We start from the raw sequence: 17873 nt of genomic DNA, 5'->3' as shown, positions 1-17873 counted from the left end.
CCTCAGCAACAGGAAGTGACACGTGGCTACTGACTCACCGCAGGCACCAGTAGTTTGTTGACCTCCTCCACAGCCCTCTTCAGCTTGATCTCAGCGCGGTTCTGTGCGTCCTCCACTGTGATCAGGACATGCAGGTCCTCGTTGAGGTGCTCCCAGTTGGGCTTGCCGCGGTTCTGCTCTTCCTGAGGGGGGGAAAGGAGAGAATGGAGGAAAAGGGTTCAAAACAAGTCCAGACAGAGGCTGTACTTCATGGGCCGGTTTCCCAGACACAGATTAAACGTAATCCAGGACTAACAGATTCTCAATGGAGAAGAGCTTTTTAGTCCAGGACTAACAGATTATCAATGGAGAAGAGCTTTTTAGTTCAGGACTAACAGATTATCAATGGAGAAGAGTTTTTTAGTCCAGGACTAACAGATTCTCAATGGAGAAGAGTTTTTTAGTCCAGGACTAGGCTTAATCTGTGTCTGGGAATCAAATCAAATCAAATTGTATTTGTCACATGCGCCGAATACAACAGGTGTAGACCTTACAGTGAAATTCCTACTTACAAGCCCTTAACCAACAAAGCACTTTTAAGAAAAATACGTGCTAAGTAAAAAATAGATAAGTAAAACATTTGAAAATGTAAAAAACGAATAATTAAAGAGCAGTAGTAAAATAACAGTAGCGAGGCTATATACAGGGGGTACCGGTACAGAGTCAATGTGCGAGGGTATAGGTTAGTCGAGGTAATTGAGGTAATATGTACATGTCGGTAGAAACAGGCCCCATTTATGTTTTGATGGGGATCAAGGGTCAAATATGATCAACGATCAATGATTTATGTCAGTACACATGTATGGGCAATTTACCCACTCCAAAATATCATATGATAACAAAACAAATACATCTCCATAGTCATTTTCATGACATGTGCCACTGCCAGAAGAGATCTAGAAATCCCAAATGAATCCTCCATGTCAGGAGGCATGTAAGATCCACGGACTCGTTGAACTCCCCACATTCTTCACGAGACCTCGCTGAGAGAGGAACGGTTTCCCTCTTTTTCCTTTATTCAATAGAGCTAATCTGTTCAAAACGAGGCAGAAATAGCCAGTGTTACCGCAGCGGCTCCACGTGACAGACTAAAAAGGACTGTCTGGGTCAAACCATAGGTTAAACTGGAGACAGTCAGGAGGTTACACAACGTGGTGGCTTTTACTCTCCATCATTTCCCCTCTTTACTCTACGGACCTGCAGCACTGCTTTAGTCTCAGGGCTCAGCGCAATACAACTCGAATTGTTGTATCAAACTTAGCGTTTCCTTTCCTCTGGTGAAGGAAAAGCACATGATCGTTTTAGTTATAGTAAAAAACTCCTACCATAAATACTAGGCAGACCCCCCTAACATAAATATGCTTCCAGCTTTTAAAATAAGAAGTACGTGTGAGTGGGGTTTCATTGAATTCCAGCCTCGATATTAGCATAAAATGTCACAATACAACTCCGACGTTTCCTTCTCTGCTTCCTCTCACAAGAAAGAGGCACCTAGTAAAATATTTGCTCATCCCCTCCTCCTCCCTTCTCTTCTCATCCCCCCCCTTGTGATTTTCCCAAAATGAAAAATCAAGTTCTGATTGATACAACGAATCATTTTTCTCACTGTAGCTACAAATGGGAAATTGATGACTTGCGGTCGGTGATTGGGTCCCACTGTCCCTGTAGTTTGTGCAGTGCTGTGATTCAGGAATCCAATGGCTCTTACCGAAAATCACTTATTTGAAATGACGTGTGGATAATGTGTTGTCAGAAAAACCATGTGGGTTTTATATTAGAAAGTGTGATAGGCTTCATGTAACCCGCTGGCCGGCAAATGATGGCATACGCAGTCATTCTCAACGCACTCCGAAGGTATTGAACGCTTGGATGACCATAGTTCAACCACGATCATGAACACCCAACTAAACATCAACCACATATTATGTGATTATCTCGAAATCCATCTCAACCGAGAGCAAATACACCGTACAAACGACGATATTGACAAGATTTCCTCCTCATATTCTCTGGTTATCTACTCTCTCCTGACTTGATTTATCTCCTTTTCCAAGCACCAAAAAAATGGATCCCCAGCATCTAGCTGTCACAGCCAGCCAGCCCACCCACTAACACAACATCAATAACACCCAGGAAAAGCCCGAGCAACACTACCAAAAGGGGTTCAGAGGGGTGGACGGATGTGTGTGGAGCTGGGGTTGGATCTGACACGGGGTACATCAGGAGTCCGGTGGAAGTCGGCTCACACACACACACACACACACACACACACACACACACACACACACACACACACACACACACACACACACACACACACACACACACACACACACACACACACACACACTCTCTCTCTCTCTCTCTCTCTGCCCTCCAGTGTGAAACAACATGACATGGCAACAGTCAAGGTGATGTTCTCTGTCCTTTTAAATGTCTGCATGTCCAGCTGTCTGACCCTTCATGTTTATCTCCCTCTGCCCTCTCTCTGTCTCTCTGCCTTCTGTCTCTCTGCATCTCTCTGCCTTCGCTCTCTCTGCCTCGCTCTCTCTGCCTCGCTCTCTGTCTCTCTGTCCTCTCTCTCTTTGCCCTCTCGCTCTCTGCCTCTCTCTCTTTGCCCTCTCGCTCTCTGCCTCTCTTTCTCTCTCTCTCTCTCTCCCTTTCCCCTCTTCCTCTCTCTAACCACTGCCACGGACCTGGAACATAATTAATTACCATAAATCCATGGGCCAGCTCTTTTGTAATCCTAACCCAGGCAATAATGCCTCCCCTGAAGGAATCAGTCAGCCCCACAAAGGAACAGTGCGGGAGAACACAGTAGCGCGGGCCAATATGACAGCACAAAGGAAGACTAATTGGGTAGAGTGGAGACAGGGGAACTGAGGAGGGAGGTGGGCGGGGGTCTATGGGAACTTAGAGGGTGGTACAGGCTACTTAGGAAGGTGGATTGGTAGGTATATCCTAGTTTTAAAAAGTGTGTGTGTGCAAGTGCGAGTGTGTGTGTACGCGCCTGTGTGTGTGAGCGTGCATATGACTATGTGACTAGGTGTGTGTGTGTGTGTGCACGCGCACTGGCATGTGAACAGCTAAAAGCCATTCCATTACTTACCTCTTGGCACCGTTCCTAATAACTTATTTCCGTCAGTGAGTCACTGTGAAGAAACCGAACACAGCAGGCGCAAGAGGAAGCTAGGTTGAAGACCCTGTTTGTGATGACCCGCTGAGGGTGCTGTAGAATAATGAGATGTAAAGACGGTTCTCTAGTTTCACAACGAGGGAGTATACTATACAGAAACGCTGGTCAAGGTGAAACACCTCCACTCTGAATCAAAGTTGGGAGCTATTGCAGTGAGTGGCGGCATCTGTAATAGTCAGGGAAAGTGAGGGCGGAGAAACGAGAAGAGAGATTAACAGTGACTGGGTTCCTCATGTCAGTGTAACAGTGTCAACGGTTTAAAGGCAGTGGGTTTTCTTCAAAAAGAAAAGGAATGTACAACTCCGGATACATGGCGCAGTCAGGCTGGTTTAACCTGCTACTGTTGAAAGCTTTTAAGACTGAACATTCTTCTACACTAGCCATCTCTCGCTCTCTGGATATGAGCGTCTGCTAAATGACCATTTTTTACATTTTATTTAACCTTTATTTAACTAGGCAAGTCTTCTGACTAGCTTGGAAAGACAGTACCGTGCAGTATCGAAGAGCCCTCACTGCTGCTCGATCATCCTATTTTTCCAACTTAATTGAGGAAAATAAGAACAATCCGAAATTTCTTTTTGATACTGTCGCAAAGCTAACTAAAAAGCAGCCTTCGCAAACGGAGGATGGCTTTCACTTCAGCAGTAATACATTTATGAACTTCTTTGAGGAAAAGATCATGATCATTAGAAAGCAAATTACGGACTCCTCTTTAAATCTGGGTATTCCTCCAAAGCTCCATTGTCCTGAGTCTGCACAACTCTGCCAGGACCTAGGATCAAGGGAGATACTAAAGTGTTTTAGTACTATATCTCTTGACACAATGATGAAAATAATCATGGCCTCCAAACCCTAAAGCTGCATACTGGACCCTATTCCAACTAAACTACTGAAAGAGCTGCTTCCTGTGCTTGGCCCTCCTATGTTGAACATAATAAACGGCTCTCTATCCACCGGATGTGTACCAAGCTCACTAAAAGTGGCAGTAATAAAGCCTCTCTTGAAAAAGCCGAATCTTGACCCAGAAATGATAAAAAACTATCGGCCTATATCGAATCTTCCATTCCTCTCAAAAAAATTTCAAAAAGCTGTTGCACAGCAACTCACTGCCTTCCTGAAGACAAACAATGTATACGAAACACTTCAGTCTGGTTTTAGACCCCATCATAGCACTGAGACTGCACTTGTGAAGGTGGTAAATGACCTTTTAATGACGTCAGACCGAGGCTCTGCATCTGTCCTCGTGCTCCTCGATCTTAGTGCCGCTTTTGATACCATCGATCACCACATTCTTTTGGAGAGATTGGAAACCCAAATTGGTCTACATGGACAAGTTCTGGCCTGGTTTAAATCTTATCTGTCGGAAAGATATCAGTTTGTCTCTGTGAATGGTTTGTCCTCTGACAAATCAATTGTAAATTTCGGTGTTCCTCAAGGTTCCGTTTTAGGACCACTATTGTTTTCACTATATATTTTACCTCTTGGGGATGTCATTCGAAAACATAATGTTAAATTTCACTGCTATGCGGACGACACACAGCTGTACATTTCAATGAAACATGGTGAAGCCCCAAAATTGCCCTCGCTAGAAGCCTGTGTTTCAGACATAAAGAAGTGGATGGCTGCAAACTTTCTACTTTTAAACTCGGACAAAACAGAGATGCTTGTTCTAGGTCCCAAGAAACAAAGAGATCTTCTGTTGAATCTGACAATTAATCTGGATGGTTGTACAGTCGTCTCAAATAAAACTGTGAATGACCTCGGCGTTACTCTGGACCCTGATCTCTCTTTTGAAGAACATATCAAGACTGTTTCAAGGACAGCTTTTTTCCATCTACGTAACATTGCAAAAATCAGAAACTTTCTGTCCAAAAATGACGCAGAAAAATTTATCCATGCTTTTGTTACTTCTAGGCTGGACTACTGCAACGCTCTACTTTCCGGCTATCCGGATAAAGCACTAAACAAACTTCAGTTAGTGCTAAATACGGCTGCTAGAATCCTGACTAGAACCAAAAAATTTGATCATATTACTCCAGTGCTAGCCTCCCTACACTGGCTTCCTGTTAAGGCAAGGGCTGATTTCAAGGTTTTACTGCTAACCTACAAAGCATTACATGGGCTTGTTCCTACCTATCTTTCTGATTTGGTCCTGCCGTACATACCTACACGTACGCTACGGTCACAAGACGCAGGCCTCCTAATTGTCCCTAGAATTTCTAAGCAAACGGCTGGAGGTAGGGCTTTCTCCTATAGAACTCCATTTTTATGGAATGGTCTGCCTACCAATGTGAGAGACGCAGACTCAGTCTCAACCTTTAAGTCTTTACTGAAGACTTATCTCTTCAGTAGGTCCTATGATTAAGTATAGTCTGGCCCAGGAGTGTGAAGGTGAACGGAAAGGCTGGAGCAACGAACCGCCCTTGCTGTCTCTGCCTTGCCGGTTCCCCTCTTTCCACTGGGATTCTCTGCCTCTAACCCTTTTACAGGGGCTGAGTCACTGGCTTACTGGTGTTCTTCCATGCCGTCCATGGGAGGGGTGCGTCACTTGAGTGGGTTGAGTCACTGACGTGGTCTTCCTGTCTGGGTTGGCGCCCCCCCCCTTGGGTTGTGCCATGGCGGAGATCGTTGTGGGCTATACTCGGCCTTGTCTTAGGACGGTAAGTTGGTGGTTGGAGACATCCCTTTAGTGGTGTAGGGGCTGTGCTTTGGCAAAGTGGGTGGGGTTATATCCTGCCTGTTTGGCCCTGTCCGGGGGTATCATCGGATGGGGCCACAGTGTCTTCTGATCCCTCCTGTCTCAGCCTCCAGTATTTATGCTGCAGTAGTTTATGTGTCAGGGGGCTAGGGTCAGTCTGTTACATCTGGAGTATTTCTCTTGTCTTATCCGGTGTCCTGTGTGAATTTAAATATGCTCTCTCTAATTCTCTCTTTCTGTCTTTCTCTCGGAGGACCTGAGCCCTAGGACCATGCCTCAGGACTACCTGGTATGATGACTCCTTGCTGTCCCCAGTCCACCTGGCCGTGCTGCTGCTCCAGTTTCAACTGTTCTGCCTGCGGCTATGGAACCCTGACCTGTTCACCGGACGTGCTTGTTGCACCCTCGACAACTACTATGATTATTATTATTTGACCATGCTGGTCATTTATGAACATTTTAACATCTTGACCATGTTCTGTTATAATATCCACCCTGCACAGCCAGAAGAGGACTGGCCACCCCTCATAGCCTGGTTCCTCTCTAGGTTTCTTCCTAGGTTTTTGGCCTTTCTAGGGAGTTTTTCCTAGGGAGTTTTTCCTAGCCACCGTGCTTCTTTCACATGCATTGCTTGCTGTTTGGGGTTTTAGGCTGGGTTTCTGTACAGCACTTTGAGATATCAGCTGATGTACGAAGGGCTATATAAATAAATTTGATTTGATTTAGTTAAGAACAAATTCTTATCTACAATGACGGCCTACCCCGGCCAAGCCCTAACCCAGACAACGCTGGGCCAATTGTACGCCGCCCTTTGGTACTCCCAATCACGGCTGGTTGTAACACAGCCTGGAATCGAACCAGGTCTGTAGTGACGCTTTTAGCATTGAGACGCCGTGCCTTAGACCACCGCGCCAATCGGGGAGCCCAACTACAATGTCAATGTAAAATGTCTGCAGAGTCCAATCTGAGACACGCACGCACACACCGGGCAGGGATTTGAGGTTGAGGGTATAAAGTTAGAAGCATAAGAATGTGCCGTTTCCTGGAATCCAGACGACTTCTTGATTGTGTAAAAAGGCTCCTTGTCAAAGGATTTAGGAGGAACTATACATCCAGGGTCAGGCTGTGTGGCTATTGTTCCAGCACTCTCGTTTGCAACATTCCAGCACAGAATCGGAATCCTGTCCGCAATAAGGATTATACTCCCCTACCCCTCCCCACTACACTCCCATACGATACACACCCCCCCCCCCCCACACACACACACAAACCATCCACATACAGAATGTACACAAACACACATTACCAGCTGGCTTATAAAATTGTGTTGACAGATGAAAGTCAGTGCGCATAGGATGTGTACGTAGCAGTTTACTTCTCTATGGAAAGGCAAACAAAACAAAGCGCATATTTTCATACTCTCTAAGCTTAAACAAACTCGACTTTTGTCCCTACCCAGCAAACCGGAAACATTCCAAGAACATTAGATTCCCATGAAGTTATAGTTCGGGTTTTATCTAACATTAGGATGCTAATATCCTAATAACATTATATTTTTCTTCAGAAAATGTTTTAAATTAAATATCTTTGGAATGTCCTCCTAACGTTCACTAAAAATGTTGAGCACAACATCTGTAACAACCACCACAGAACATTCTCCAAATGTTCTCATTAGGTTTCCAGGTAATGTAATAACACAACGTACCAGTAATGTTTGTAGAACATACTGCCGCAACAAAATGTGAGAGCAATAGACATGGTTCTGAGAAAACATTATTGGAACGTTCTGCTAATGTTGATGGAAATGTTATTCAAAACACCCATAACAACAAGCAGGGAACATTCCCACAATGCTCTCACAAAGTTATAGTGTGACGTTATGACATGATTGCTCCAATAACATTCCTTAAACATTCTTCAGCAAATCATGTCTGGATTGAATTAAAATTGGCACTGAGAAAACATTACTGGAACATTCCACTAACATTAATGGACATATCATCCGAGACACCGACCCAGGTATAGGCTCTTCATTTTATAAATAATCCTGCAGCAACAGGAAATGTGAATTACTATGTGGATTATAATTAATGGACATTTATGATACATTTTCCGTTGGAGCAAATCAAGTCTGACATTTTAAAGTGAAAATTACAACTTTTCAAAGCATTTTTTAAACCTTGAATACACCAGGCAGGACAATGTATCCTGCAACTGGGTGATCAAATTAAGATCTTGTACAGGCCTAACAACCAATCAAAAAAAATGTATATGTATTTTTTTTTGCCTTTACTTAACCGGGGGAAACGCATTGAGACCAGGGTCTCATTTTCAAGGGAGCCCTGGGAACAACAAACCAACATAATCTGTATCAAAACAACACTATCAATTCACAATTTCACTTTTCAACAAACCAAATATCACATCAAAACATCAATCAAAACAAATGCAGTTCTCCTTCACCACATTCCTAATCAAAGTCCCGAACTGACCCTTCGAGACCAGAGTGTCAAGCCTCAAAGTGGCCTGCAGGTTATACCAGGCACTAGGGGCACAATAACTAAAGCCAATCTTCCCGGACTCTGTGGAGACTTCTAGAACCAGCCAGTCCTGAGAGCGAGTCTGGTAGTGGCTGGATTTCCAATTAAGAAGTGAGTTGAGGTAGTTAGGGAGTTTCTGGAGAACTGCTTTATAAACAAATAGCAGGCAATGTTGGGCCCTTCTGGTAGTCAGACTCCCAGCCAACTGAAGTATATAAAAGGCAATGACGTGTACAAACATTTTCTCCAATGATAAAACGCAGGGCTGAGTGATAGATTGAATCTAAAGGTTTTAAAACAGAGGCTGCTGCGTGCATGTAGATTATATCACCATAGTCAAGTACTGGGATGAGCAACGCTTGAACAATCTTCCTCCTGTTTCAAAACTAAGGCAAGATTTATTTCTATAGCGGAAACAGATCTACATTTTCAGCTTCTTTGTTTGTTTTTCAATGTGTGTTTTAAAAGAAAGCTCATCATCAGTCCAAATACCTAAATACTTAAGAGGGACTTGCTCAATTTGGGCCCCCTTCAAGGTGCAGCGACACAGATCTTTAGGGCCAATTTCACAAGACCTGGAGAACAACATAAACTTGGTTTAATCAACATTTAGCACTAATTTAAGATCAGTGAGCGATTGCTGAATTGAATCAAAGCCAAGCTGAAGATCTTGGCCTGCTGCACTGAGGGCACACAGGAATAAATAACTGTGTCATCCACATAGAGATGTAGGTACCAGTTATTATTATTCAGGGACAAACCATTATTCAGGGACAAATGATTTATGTAAATAGTGAACAATAAAGGGACTAGTATTGAACCTTGTGGCACTCCTTTAGACTGAACTCCATCAGCAGATGTACATTGACTTCTGTCGTGCAGGTCATTTTGGTCTAGACCACGTGTCAAACCTCATTCCACGGAGGGCCGAGTGTCTGTGGGTTTTCGCTCCTCCGTTGTACTAGACTGATGAATTAAGGTCACCAATTTTGGATAGCCTCCGTAGCAGGAGTGCATGATCAACCGTATCGAATGCTTTCGACAGATCAATACGAAGGGCAGCGCAGTGCTGTTTCCTGTCTAGCGCATTAACTGTGTAATTTATGACTAGAGAAGCAGCCGAGATGGTGCTGTGGCCTGGTCTAATGCCTGACTGGTGAGCATTCAGAATACATTATCCATCTAAAAAAAGACTGCAGCTGAGAATTCAAATATTTTCGCTAAACATGACCGTTTTGAGATTGGACGATAATCATTAAGATCGCAGGGATCGCCACCTTTGTGGAGCGGGAGAACACCAGGGCCACCTTCCACACCGTAGGAATAATACCCATGAGAATGAATAGAGAACATTCCAACAATGTATATTGATAACAACAAACAGCCCAGCAAACCGGGAACATTCCCAGAACATTAGCTAACCTTCCCATTATGTTCTAGTTAGGTTTGGAGCTAACATTAGGATGATAACGCCCCACAAACATTTCAATCATGTTTTTATTAGGTTGCCTGGGAATGTAATAACACACCGTTCCGGTGATGTTCTTAGAACCTACTGCCGCGACAAGATGTTGGAGCAAGAGAAGTGGTTCCGACGAAACATTACAGGAACGTTCTGCTAATGTTGATGGATATGTTACTCAAAAACACCCATAACAACAAGCAGGGAATATTCCTCCAATGGTCTAATAAAGTTATAGTGTGAAGACAGCTTGGCTGTCGAAACGTTGGCTATTAAATGACTGGATGTGAGCTCCTAGATTACGCAGCTCTTGGTTTCTTTTATAGTTGTGACATTATGACATGACGGTTCTGATAACGTTACCTGAAGTTATTCTAAAAATGAAACATTCCTGGAATATTCCGTGAATGTTGATCGAGATATTACTACTAACACCTACTGTATAACATCAAACATTCCTGCGAGACTATTATCAAGTTCGGTAAGGTTATGACACGACGATACAGAATTGCTCTAAAAACATACTTCGACGATAAACGGAAGTAGTTCTGAAAGCATTGCTGCAATGTTCTGCCAATGTTGACATGTAACGTGACATTATTAGATGAAGTTGCCAAACTTCTAAAGAAATGGCATTTCCATGTTCTTACATCATTATATTTTATGAGGGTATTGTCCAAACATTGCTATAGCTTTTTTAAAGAATGGTAGTCAAGCAGATTTGAACCTGCGATCTGCTATCTTCAAGACTTGTAGGCTACTTAGTCTGCTGCGCCAACAGGATCCTAATGTTTCTAGTGATTTCCCTTTGTACTAAAATTCCCCAATTATTATCCAAACTATGGATATACACTGAGTGTACAAAGCATTAGGAACACATTCCTAATATTGAGTTGCATCCCCTTTTGCCCTCAGAACAGCCTCAATTCGTCGGACTACAAGGTCTCGAAAGCGTTCCACAGGGATGCTGGCCCCTGTTGACTCCAATGCTTCCCACAGTTGTGCCAAATTGGCTGGATGTCCTTTGGGTGGTGGACCATTCTTGATACACACGGGAAACTGCTGAGCGTGAAAACCCCAGCAGCATTGCAGTTCTTGACACACTCAACCAGTACGCCTGGCACCTACTACCATATCCCGTTCAAAGGCACTTAAATATTTTGTCGTTCTCTCTCATTCACCCTCTAAATGGCACACATACACAATCCATGTCTCAAATGCCTCAAGGCTTAAAAATCCTTCTGTAACCTGTAACCACAATCTACACTGATTGGTGGGATCATAGCTTGCACCTGGATTCACCTGGTCAGTCTATGTCATGGAAAGCGCAAGTGTTCCTAATGTTTTGTACACTCAGAGTGTGTCTTAGCATATATGCACATCTACAGTGCCTTTCAGAATGTATTCACACTCCTAGTTACAGCCTGAATTTAAAATGGATTACATTTAGATTTTTTTGGTCACTGGCCTACACTCAATACCCCATGACGTCCAAGTGGATTAGTGTTTTTAGATATTTTGACAAATGAATTGAGTCAATAAGTATTCGACCGCTTTGTTATGGCAAGCCTAAAGAAATTCAGGAGTAAGAATTTGCTTAACATGTAACATTATAAGTTGCATGGACTCACTCTATGTGAAATAATAGTGTTTAAAATGATTTTTGAATGACTACCTCATCTTTGTTCCCCACACATAAAATTATCTGTAAGGTCCCTCAGTCGAGCAGTGAATTTCAAACAGATCCAACCACAAAGACCAGGGAGGTTTTCCAATGCCTCGCAAAGAAGGGCACAAATAATTGGTAAATTGGTAAAAATAAAAAAAAAGCAGACATTGAATATCCCTTTGAGCATGGTGAAGCTATTATTATACTTTGGAAGGCGTATCAATACACCTTGTCACTACAAGGATACAAGCGTCCTTCCTAACTCAGTTGCCGGAGAGGAAAGAAACCGGCCAGGGATTTTACAATGAGGCCAATGGTGACTTTAAAACAGTTACATAGTTTAAAGGAGAAAACTGAGGATGGATCAACAACATTGTAGTTACTCCACAATACTAACCGAATTGACAGAGTGAAAATAAGAAAGCCTGTACAGAATAATATTATAATATTATCAAAACATGCATCCTGTTCGCAATAAGGCACTAAAGTAATATTGCAAAGAAAAACGTGGCAAAGAAATTCACTTTCTGTCCTGAATACAAAGTGTTATTTTGGGGCAAATTCAATACAACACATTACTGAGTACCACTCTCCATATTTTCAAGCATAGTGGTGGTTGCATCATGTTATGGGTGGGCTTGTAATCATTAAGGACTGGGGGATTTTCAGGATAAAAAAGAAACGGGATGGAGCTAAGCACAGGCAAAATCCCAGAGGAAAACCTGGTTCAGCCTGCTTTCCACCAGACACTGGGAGATGAATTCACCTTTCAGTAGGACAATAACCTAAAACACAAGGTCAAATCTACACTGGAGTTGCTTACCAAGAAGACCGTGAATGTTCCTGAGTGGACGAGTTACAGTTTTGACTTAAATATGCTTGAAAATCTATGGCAAGACCTGAAAATGGTTGTCTAGCAACGATCAACAACCAATTTGACCGAGCTTGAAGAATTTTGAAAAGAATAATGGCCAAATGTTGCACAATACAGGTGTAGAAAGCTATTAGAGACTTACCCAGAAAGGCTCACAGCTGTAATCGCTGACTACGGTGATTCTAACATGTTATCAAGATATATTGTCAAAAAAAAAATCTATACTCAGATTTTTCTTTGATATTACACACTATTTTGTGTAGATCGTTGACATAAAATGACAATTAAATTCATTTTAATCCCACTTTGTAACACAACAAAATGTGGAAAACGTCAAGGGGTGTGAATACTTTCTGAAGGCACTGTATGTGGACCTAACCGCAATCGACAAGGCAATGATTTAACATGATTTTTGAAGTCAAGTTTTTGGGGAAAATAAAAGTCAAAACATCGCAACATTACAGTATATAAAGAAGATTGATAGAGTAAGAAATAATAAAGGATACTTATTTTTCTAGATTTACTTACCCTCTCCTTTTCAAAGACAAAGACCACGACCTGGAAGTCAGAGTAAAGCTGTCAACAACTTTATATTTTTGTTAGTCCCATCCCAGTGACGCAATGGATTCATTCCAGAGATAATGCTTATAAACTCCCAGATTCAATCCCTGCTTGTGACTGTCAAAAAAACATGTTGAAACTATGTTTGTACAGTAAATGTTTATGTGATTCCAGATAATTGCCATATCTGTTGCTACATGGATGGACTGTTGTGCAATTAACTTCCTTAACAGTAAGATAACACATTATCATTATGGGAAGAATGTCATCAAAATCGCTCAGTGGCTAGTTTATTAGGTACACCACCCCGTTCACGAAAATGGATCGCTCCTACAGTGAGTCACATGGCCTTGGCATGTATCAATTATTGTTCAATTGAACGTTAAAATGGCCAAAACAAGTGACCTAAGCGATTTTGAGCGTGGTACGATCGTTGGTACCAGGCACGTTGGATCCAGTATTTCAGAAACGACTGCCGTCTTGGGCTTTTCACTCACGACAGTGTCTAGGGTGTATCGAGAATGATGCGACAAATAAAAAACATCCAGTCGGAAGAGAGAGGTCGAAGGACAATAGCAAGAATGGTGCAAGCTAACAGGCGGGCCACAGACAGACAAATAATGGCGCAGTACAACAGTGGTGTGCAGACCGGCATCTCGGAACGCACAACTCATCAATCCTTGTCATGGATAGGCTATTACAGCAGACCACAACACAGGGTTCCACTCCAATCAGCTAAAAACAAGAAGAAGCAGCTCCAGTGGGCACATGATCACCGACTCTGGACAATTGAGGAGTGGAAAAACATTGCCTGGTCCAACTAATCACGGTTCCTGTCGCGTCATGCTGACGGCAGAGTCAGGATTTGGCTTAAGCGGTATGAGTCCATGGACCCATCCTGCCTGGTGTCAAAGGTACAGGCTGGTGGTGTACTGGTGTGGGGAATGTTTTCCTGGCACATGTCAGGTCACTTGATACCAATTGAGCAACGATTGAACACCACAGCTTATCTGAACATTGTTGCTGACCAAACCCACTAGAGCATCTTTGGGATGAGATGGAATGGGCTGTTCGCAGCGTGAATTTACCGGCGTCCAATCTGCAACAACTGCTTGATGTCATGGCCCAACATTACTGTGGAATGTTTCCGACACCTTGTACACCTGCCCCGAAGAATTTAAGCTGTTCTGGAGGCAAAGGGGGCCCCACCCGGTACTAGATGGGTGTACCTAATAAATTGGCAACTGAGTGTATACTGTATATCCCCACTATTTTCCCACAACCTAAACATTTATTTTAGGAGCTTTTAAAAAACATTAAAAAAGTGTCCTGGGAATCTTCTTGCAACATATTTTTCCAACCTAATAGAACCATTGTAAAGTTTTGTCTCTTGTCATATCCCCACAATGTTACCGCAACCTAAATAAATGTGTTAGGAACTTCTAAAGAACATGTTTTTTGCACCCTAATGAAACACTGTATAATCATCCGCACAACTGGACAGTTTGTGTGTTTTGAGAACATATCTTTTGCATTCCCACCAGACTGTTCCCACAACCTAATGAAACATTCTGGGAACCTTTAAAGAACAGAAGGAACGTGCTCTGGGAACGTTCTTGCAGCCACAGGCGAATGTTTTTACAAACGTGCATAATCATTAGCACAACTGGACACTTTGTGTTTCATGAGAACATTTGTGTCAACCGGGAACTTTCACAGAACCAATTTTGGTTTGCTCAGTGTTGTCCCTGCTGAGCCAGACATGCTGTCTGGCAGAATATATGCTAAGAGGAGACAGTAATTAAGGAGAACCATAAGATTCAGCACACTAATTCAAACCGCTAAGCAATGAGCTCAAGGTTAGCTGCACGGTTAGCTACTGTGGTGTCGCTTAGAGACCTGCGGCAATACTGATGCAACAAACAACAAGACTGATATGTATGTAAACTATGCACAGTGTTGCTTTAACAGAGCAACTTGGAAAGTCATTCCCAGACTCTAATGAACTGAGAGAGAGAGAGAGAGAGAGAGAGAAAGAGAGAGAGAGAGAGAGAGAGAGAGAGAGAAGAGAGAGAGAGAGAGAAAGAGAGAGAGAGAGAAAGAGAGAGAGAGAGAGAGAGAGAGAGAAAGAGAGAGAGAGAAAGAGAGAGAGAAAGAGAACGAGAGAGAGAACTAGAGGGAGAACGAGAGAGAAGAGAGAGAGAGAGAGAGAGAGAGAGAGAGAGAGAAAGAGAGAGAGAGAGAGAGAAAGAGAGAGAGAGAGAGAGAGAGGTGCGTAAACAGAATATGTAGAGTAGGTGTATGTATCTGTGATATTTTTCACCAGCTTACAGTGCCAGCAGCAGCAGAAGGACGAGGAGGCGGCAGTGCCGCTACTGCTGCCAGGGACACTTATCTGGCCCCCGTCCTAGTCTGCTGCCTTTATTACCACAGGTCATGGACGCACAATTCATTAAGATAACCTGGCGAGCCTCCTTTCCACAGCATCAGAGCACACAACAGAGCACTAATGTCTGTCACACTGAGAGACACAGAGGCAATCACAGCCCAGTGCTGCTGAGACACCGCCCACTCTAAGGCTGTAGACACCACCTGCTGTGCCACCATTTGACTCAAACATCACGCCACTTCCAGGGCTGACCTTACACCAAGCTCTCCACTCCCAGGGCTGACCTTACACCAAGCTCTCCACTTCCAGGGCTGACCTTACACCAAGCTCTCCACTTCCAGGGCTGACCTTACACCAAGCTCTCCACTTCCAGGGCTGACCTTACACCAAGCTCTCCACTTCCAGGGCTGACCTTACACCAAGCTCTCCACTTCCAGGGCTGACCTTACACCAAGCTCTCCACTTCCAGGGCTGACCTTACACCAAGCTCTCCAACGATCGCTATATTCCTATTCTCAGGATTCAACTTTGGTACTTTCAATTTTAATATAGCAAGATGTTCTGCCGTAACTGAGAAAGCCCCACCCGGCGCATAAACGTTTTGTGTGGTTTCGCGTAGCCCTGCTATAACTGGAGTTCCTAACACTCATCCTACGGTTACGTGAGTTAGTGTGGGAACGCTGCTGCTCAATGGTTATCTATTGGCTGGCTGCTGTGTGGGGGGGGGGTTGTGTTTCCACACCGCCTTCTGCATTCCACAAGACCCAATCTGTGTCGGCAGGCATTTGTTTCACTTAAGGAGTGTGTACGTGGCACGAGACAGTACGCCGAGGACAAGGACACCAGCCTCTGCGCTGCTCGGTCATCTAATAAAATACGTGCAGGTAGCGAGGATCCCGATAACCACTGCAACAACAACGCCCTTCAGTCACAGAGAGGGGGAGAGAGAGGGGGAGAGAGAGAGAGAGAGAGAGAGAGAGAGAGAGAGAGAGGAGAGAGAGAGAGAGAGAGAGAGAGAGAGAGAGAGAGAGAGAGAGAGAGAGAGAGAGAGAGAGAGAGAGAGAGAAAGAGAGAGAGAGAGAGAGAAAGAGAGATGGAGAGAAAATACAGAAAACGAAACAGAGAGAGGGAAGGAGGGGAAGACAAAGAAAGAGACTGGGAACAGGAGAGATGGACGAACAGAGGAAGGACAAGAGGGGGGTCATTGACTGTGCTTTATGATGCGAGAAAGACCAGTAGTTTTGATTTACCCTGTAGTACAGTTCATCACTAACACCATAGTGGTTAGACTAAAAAGAGAGCCTCACCCTGCTCTGTGGTGGGAGATATGATACAGATAGAGCAGCTGGGTTTCTGCAGGACGGCGAGCTGAAGGAGATGTGGAGGGGGGCAGGAGACCACAACATTGATATCAGAGACACTTGTTTTATTTTTTCTGCCAGTGCCCCCACTGGGAGTCTGTGGAAGAGCTCAGATAACCATCTCCACTAACACCACTTGTCCAAATAGAAGGCAGGGCCCTGCTTATACAGTGGAAATAAAAACGGACCTTTCTCTGAAAAGAGAAAGATGGGAAATAAATAAATGTCTGTGTGTGTGTGTGTGTGTCCGTGTGTGTGTATTTGTCTATGTGTCCGTGCGCACGTGCGTATGTATGTCTAAGAGGAGCATGGAAGACCACTTGGTCCCAGACCACCTCCCAGTGCTCCTCTCCCATCCTACAGGGGCCAGGGTTAGAAGATCACACCGCCCCAACATGGTCACGTTTCAGGGACAGGGCCAGGCTGGACTGGGGGCCCATCTAGCCCCACTGCTGCTGGGCCCCACAGATCTGAGGCCAAGGACAATGTTTGAACACCTGCCCCTCTCAGAGCGACAGTGCAGCTTGGGGGAATGATTGTTGTTTCCCAATAGGAGGAAATATCTGAGATCTTCAGACGGCCCTGCAGACTAGTGGACACACCCTTGGAGGGTAGTAGTACTGCTCATGCACACAGTATGAAAACACACTCTACTAGTTTTACACAATGACTGGAGCCTGTATCAATGGAAGGCATCTGAGAAAAGACGAAGAGATTAGGGCGGTCAATTGCTGACATGATCGATAACGAGAGAAAATGAAGTAAGGTTTTACTTTGTAAATAGCAATCTGTGTGTGAGGGTGAGTTTATAGTGCCTGTGTGTGTGTGTGTGTGTGTGTGTGTGTGTGTGTGTGTGTGTGCGTGTGTGTGTGTGTGTGAGTGTGTGTAACCGATGTGAAATGGCTAGCTAGTTAGTTAGCGGTGGTGCGCGCTAATAGCGTTTCAATCGGGTGACGTCACTCGCTCTGAGACCTGAATTAGTTGCCGCGGCTTTTGTGGCGCGATGGGTAACGATGTTTCGTGGGTGACTGTTGTTGATGTGTGCAGAGGTTCCCTGGTTCAAGCCCAGGTTGGGGTGAGGAGA

General features: G+C 44.0%; 1 protein-coding gene across 4 annotated transcripts in view; it reads right to left on the bottom strand.

Moving 5' to 3' along the window:
- The window catches only part of LOC106605787 (KH domain-containing RNA-binding protein QKI), a 103331-nt gene that overhangs the window by 40297 nt on the left and 45161 nt on the right, over positions 1-17873 (bottom strand). For all 4 annotated transcript variants that reach the window (XR_006770183.2, XM_014201737.3, XM_014201744.3 and 1 more), the window contains exon 4: positions 39-182. Coding sequence is in view for 3 of the 4 variants with exons in the window: in XM_014201737.3 (XP_014057212.1) it covers positions 39-182 (144 nt within the window). In the remaining variant the exon portion in view is untranslated. The remainder of the gene's footprint in view (positions 1-38; positions 183-17873) is intronic.

The sequence above is a fragment of the Salmo salar genome, chromosome 01 (genome assembly GCF_965601325.2).
Source record: "Salmo salar chromosome 01, fSalSal1, whole genome shotgun sequence".
Classification (NCBI taxonomy): Eukaryota; Metazoa; Chordata; class Actinopteri; order Salmoniformes; family Salmonidae; genus Salmo; species Salmo salar.
The sequence above is the reverse complement of the archived record's forward strand: the minus strand, read 5'-3'. Positions and strand labels throughout refer to the sequence as shown.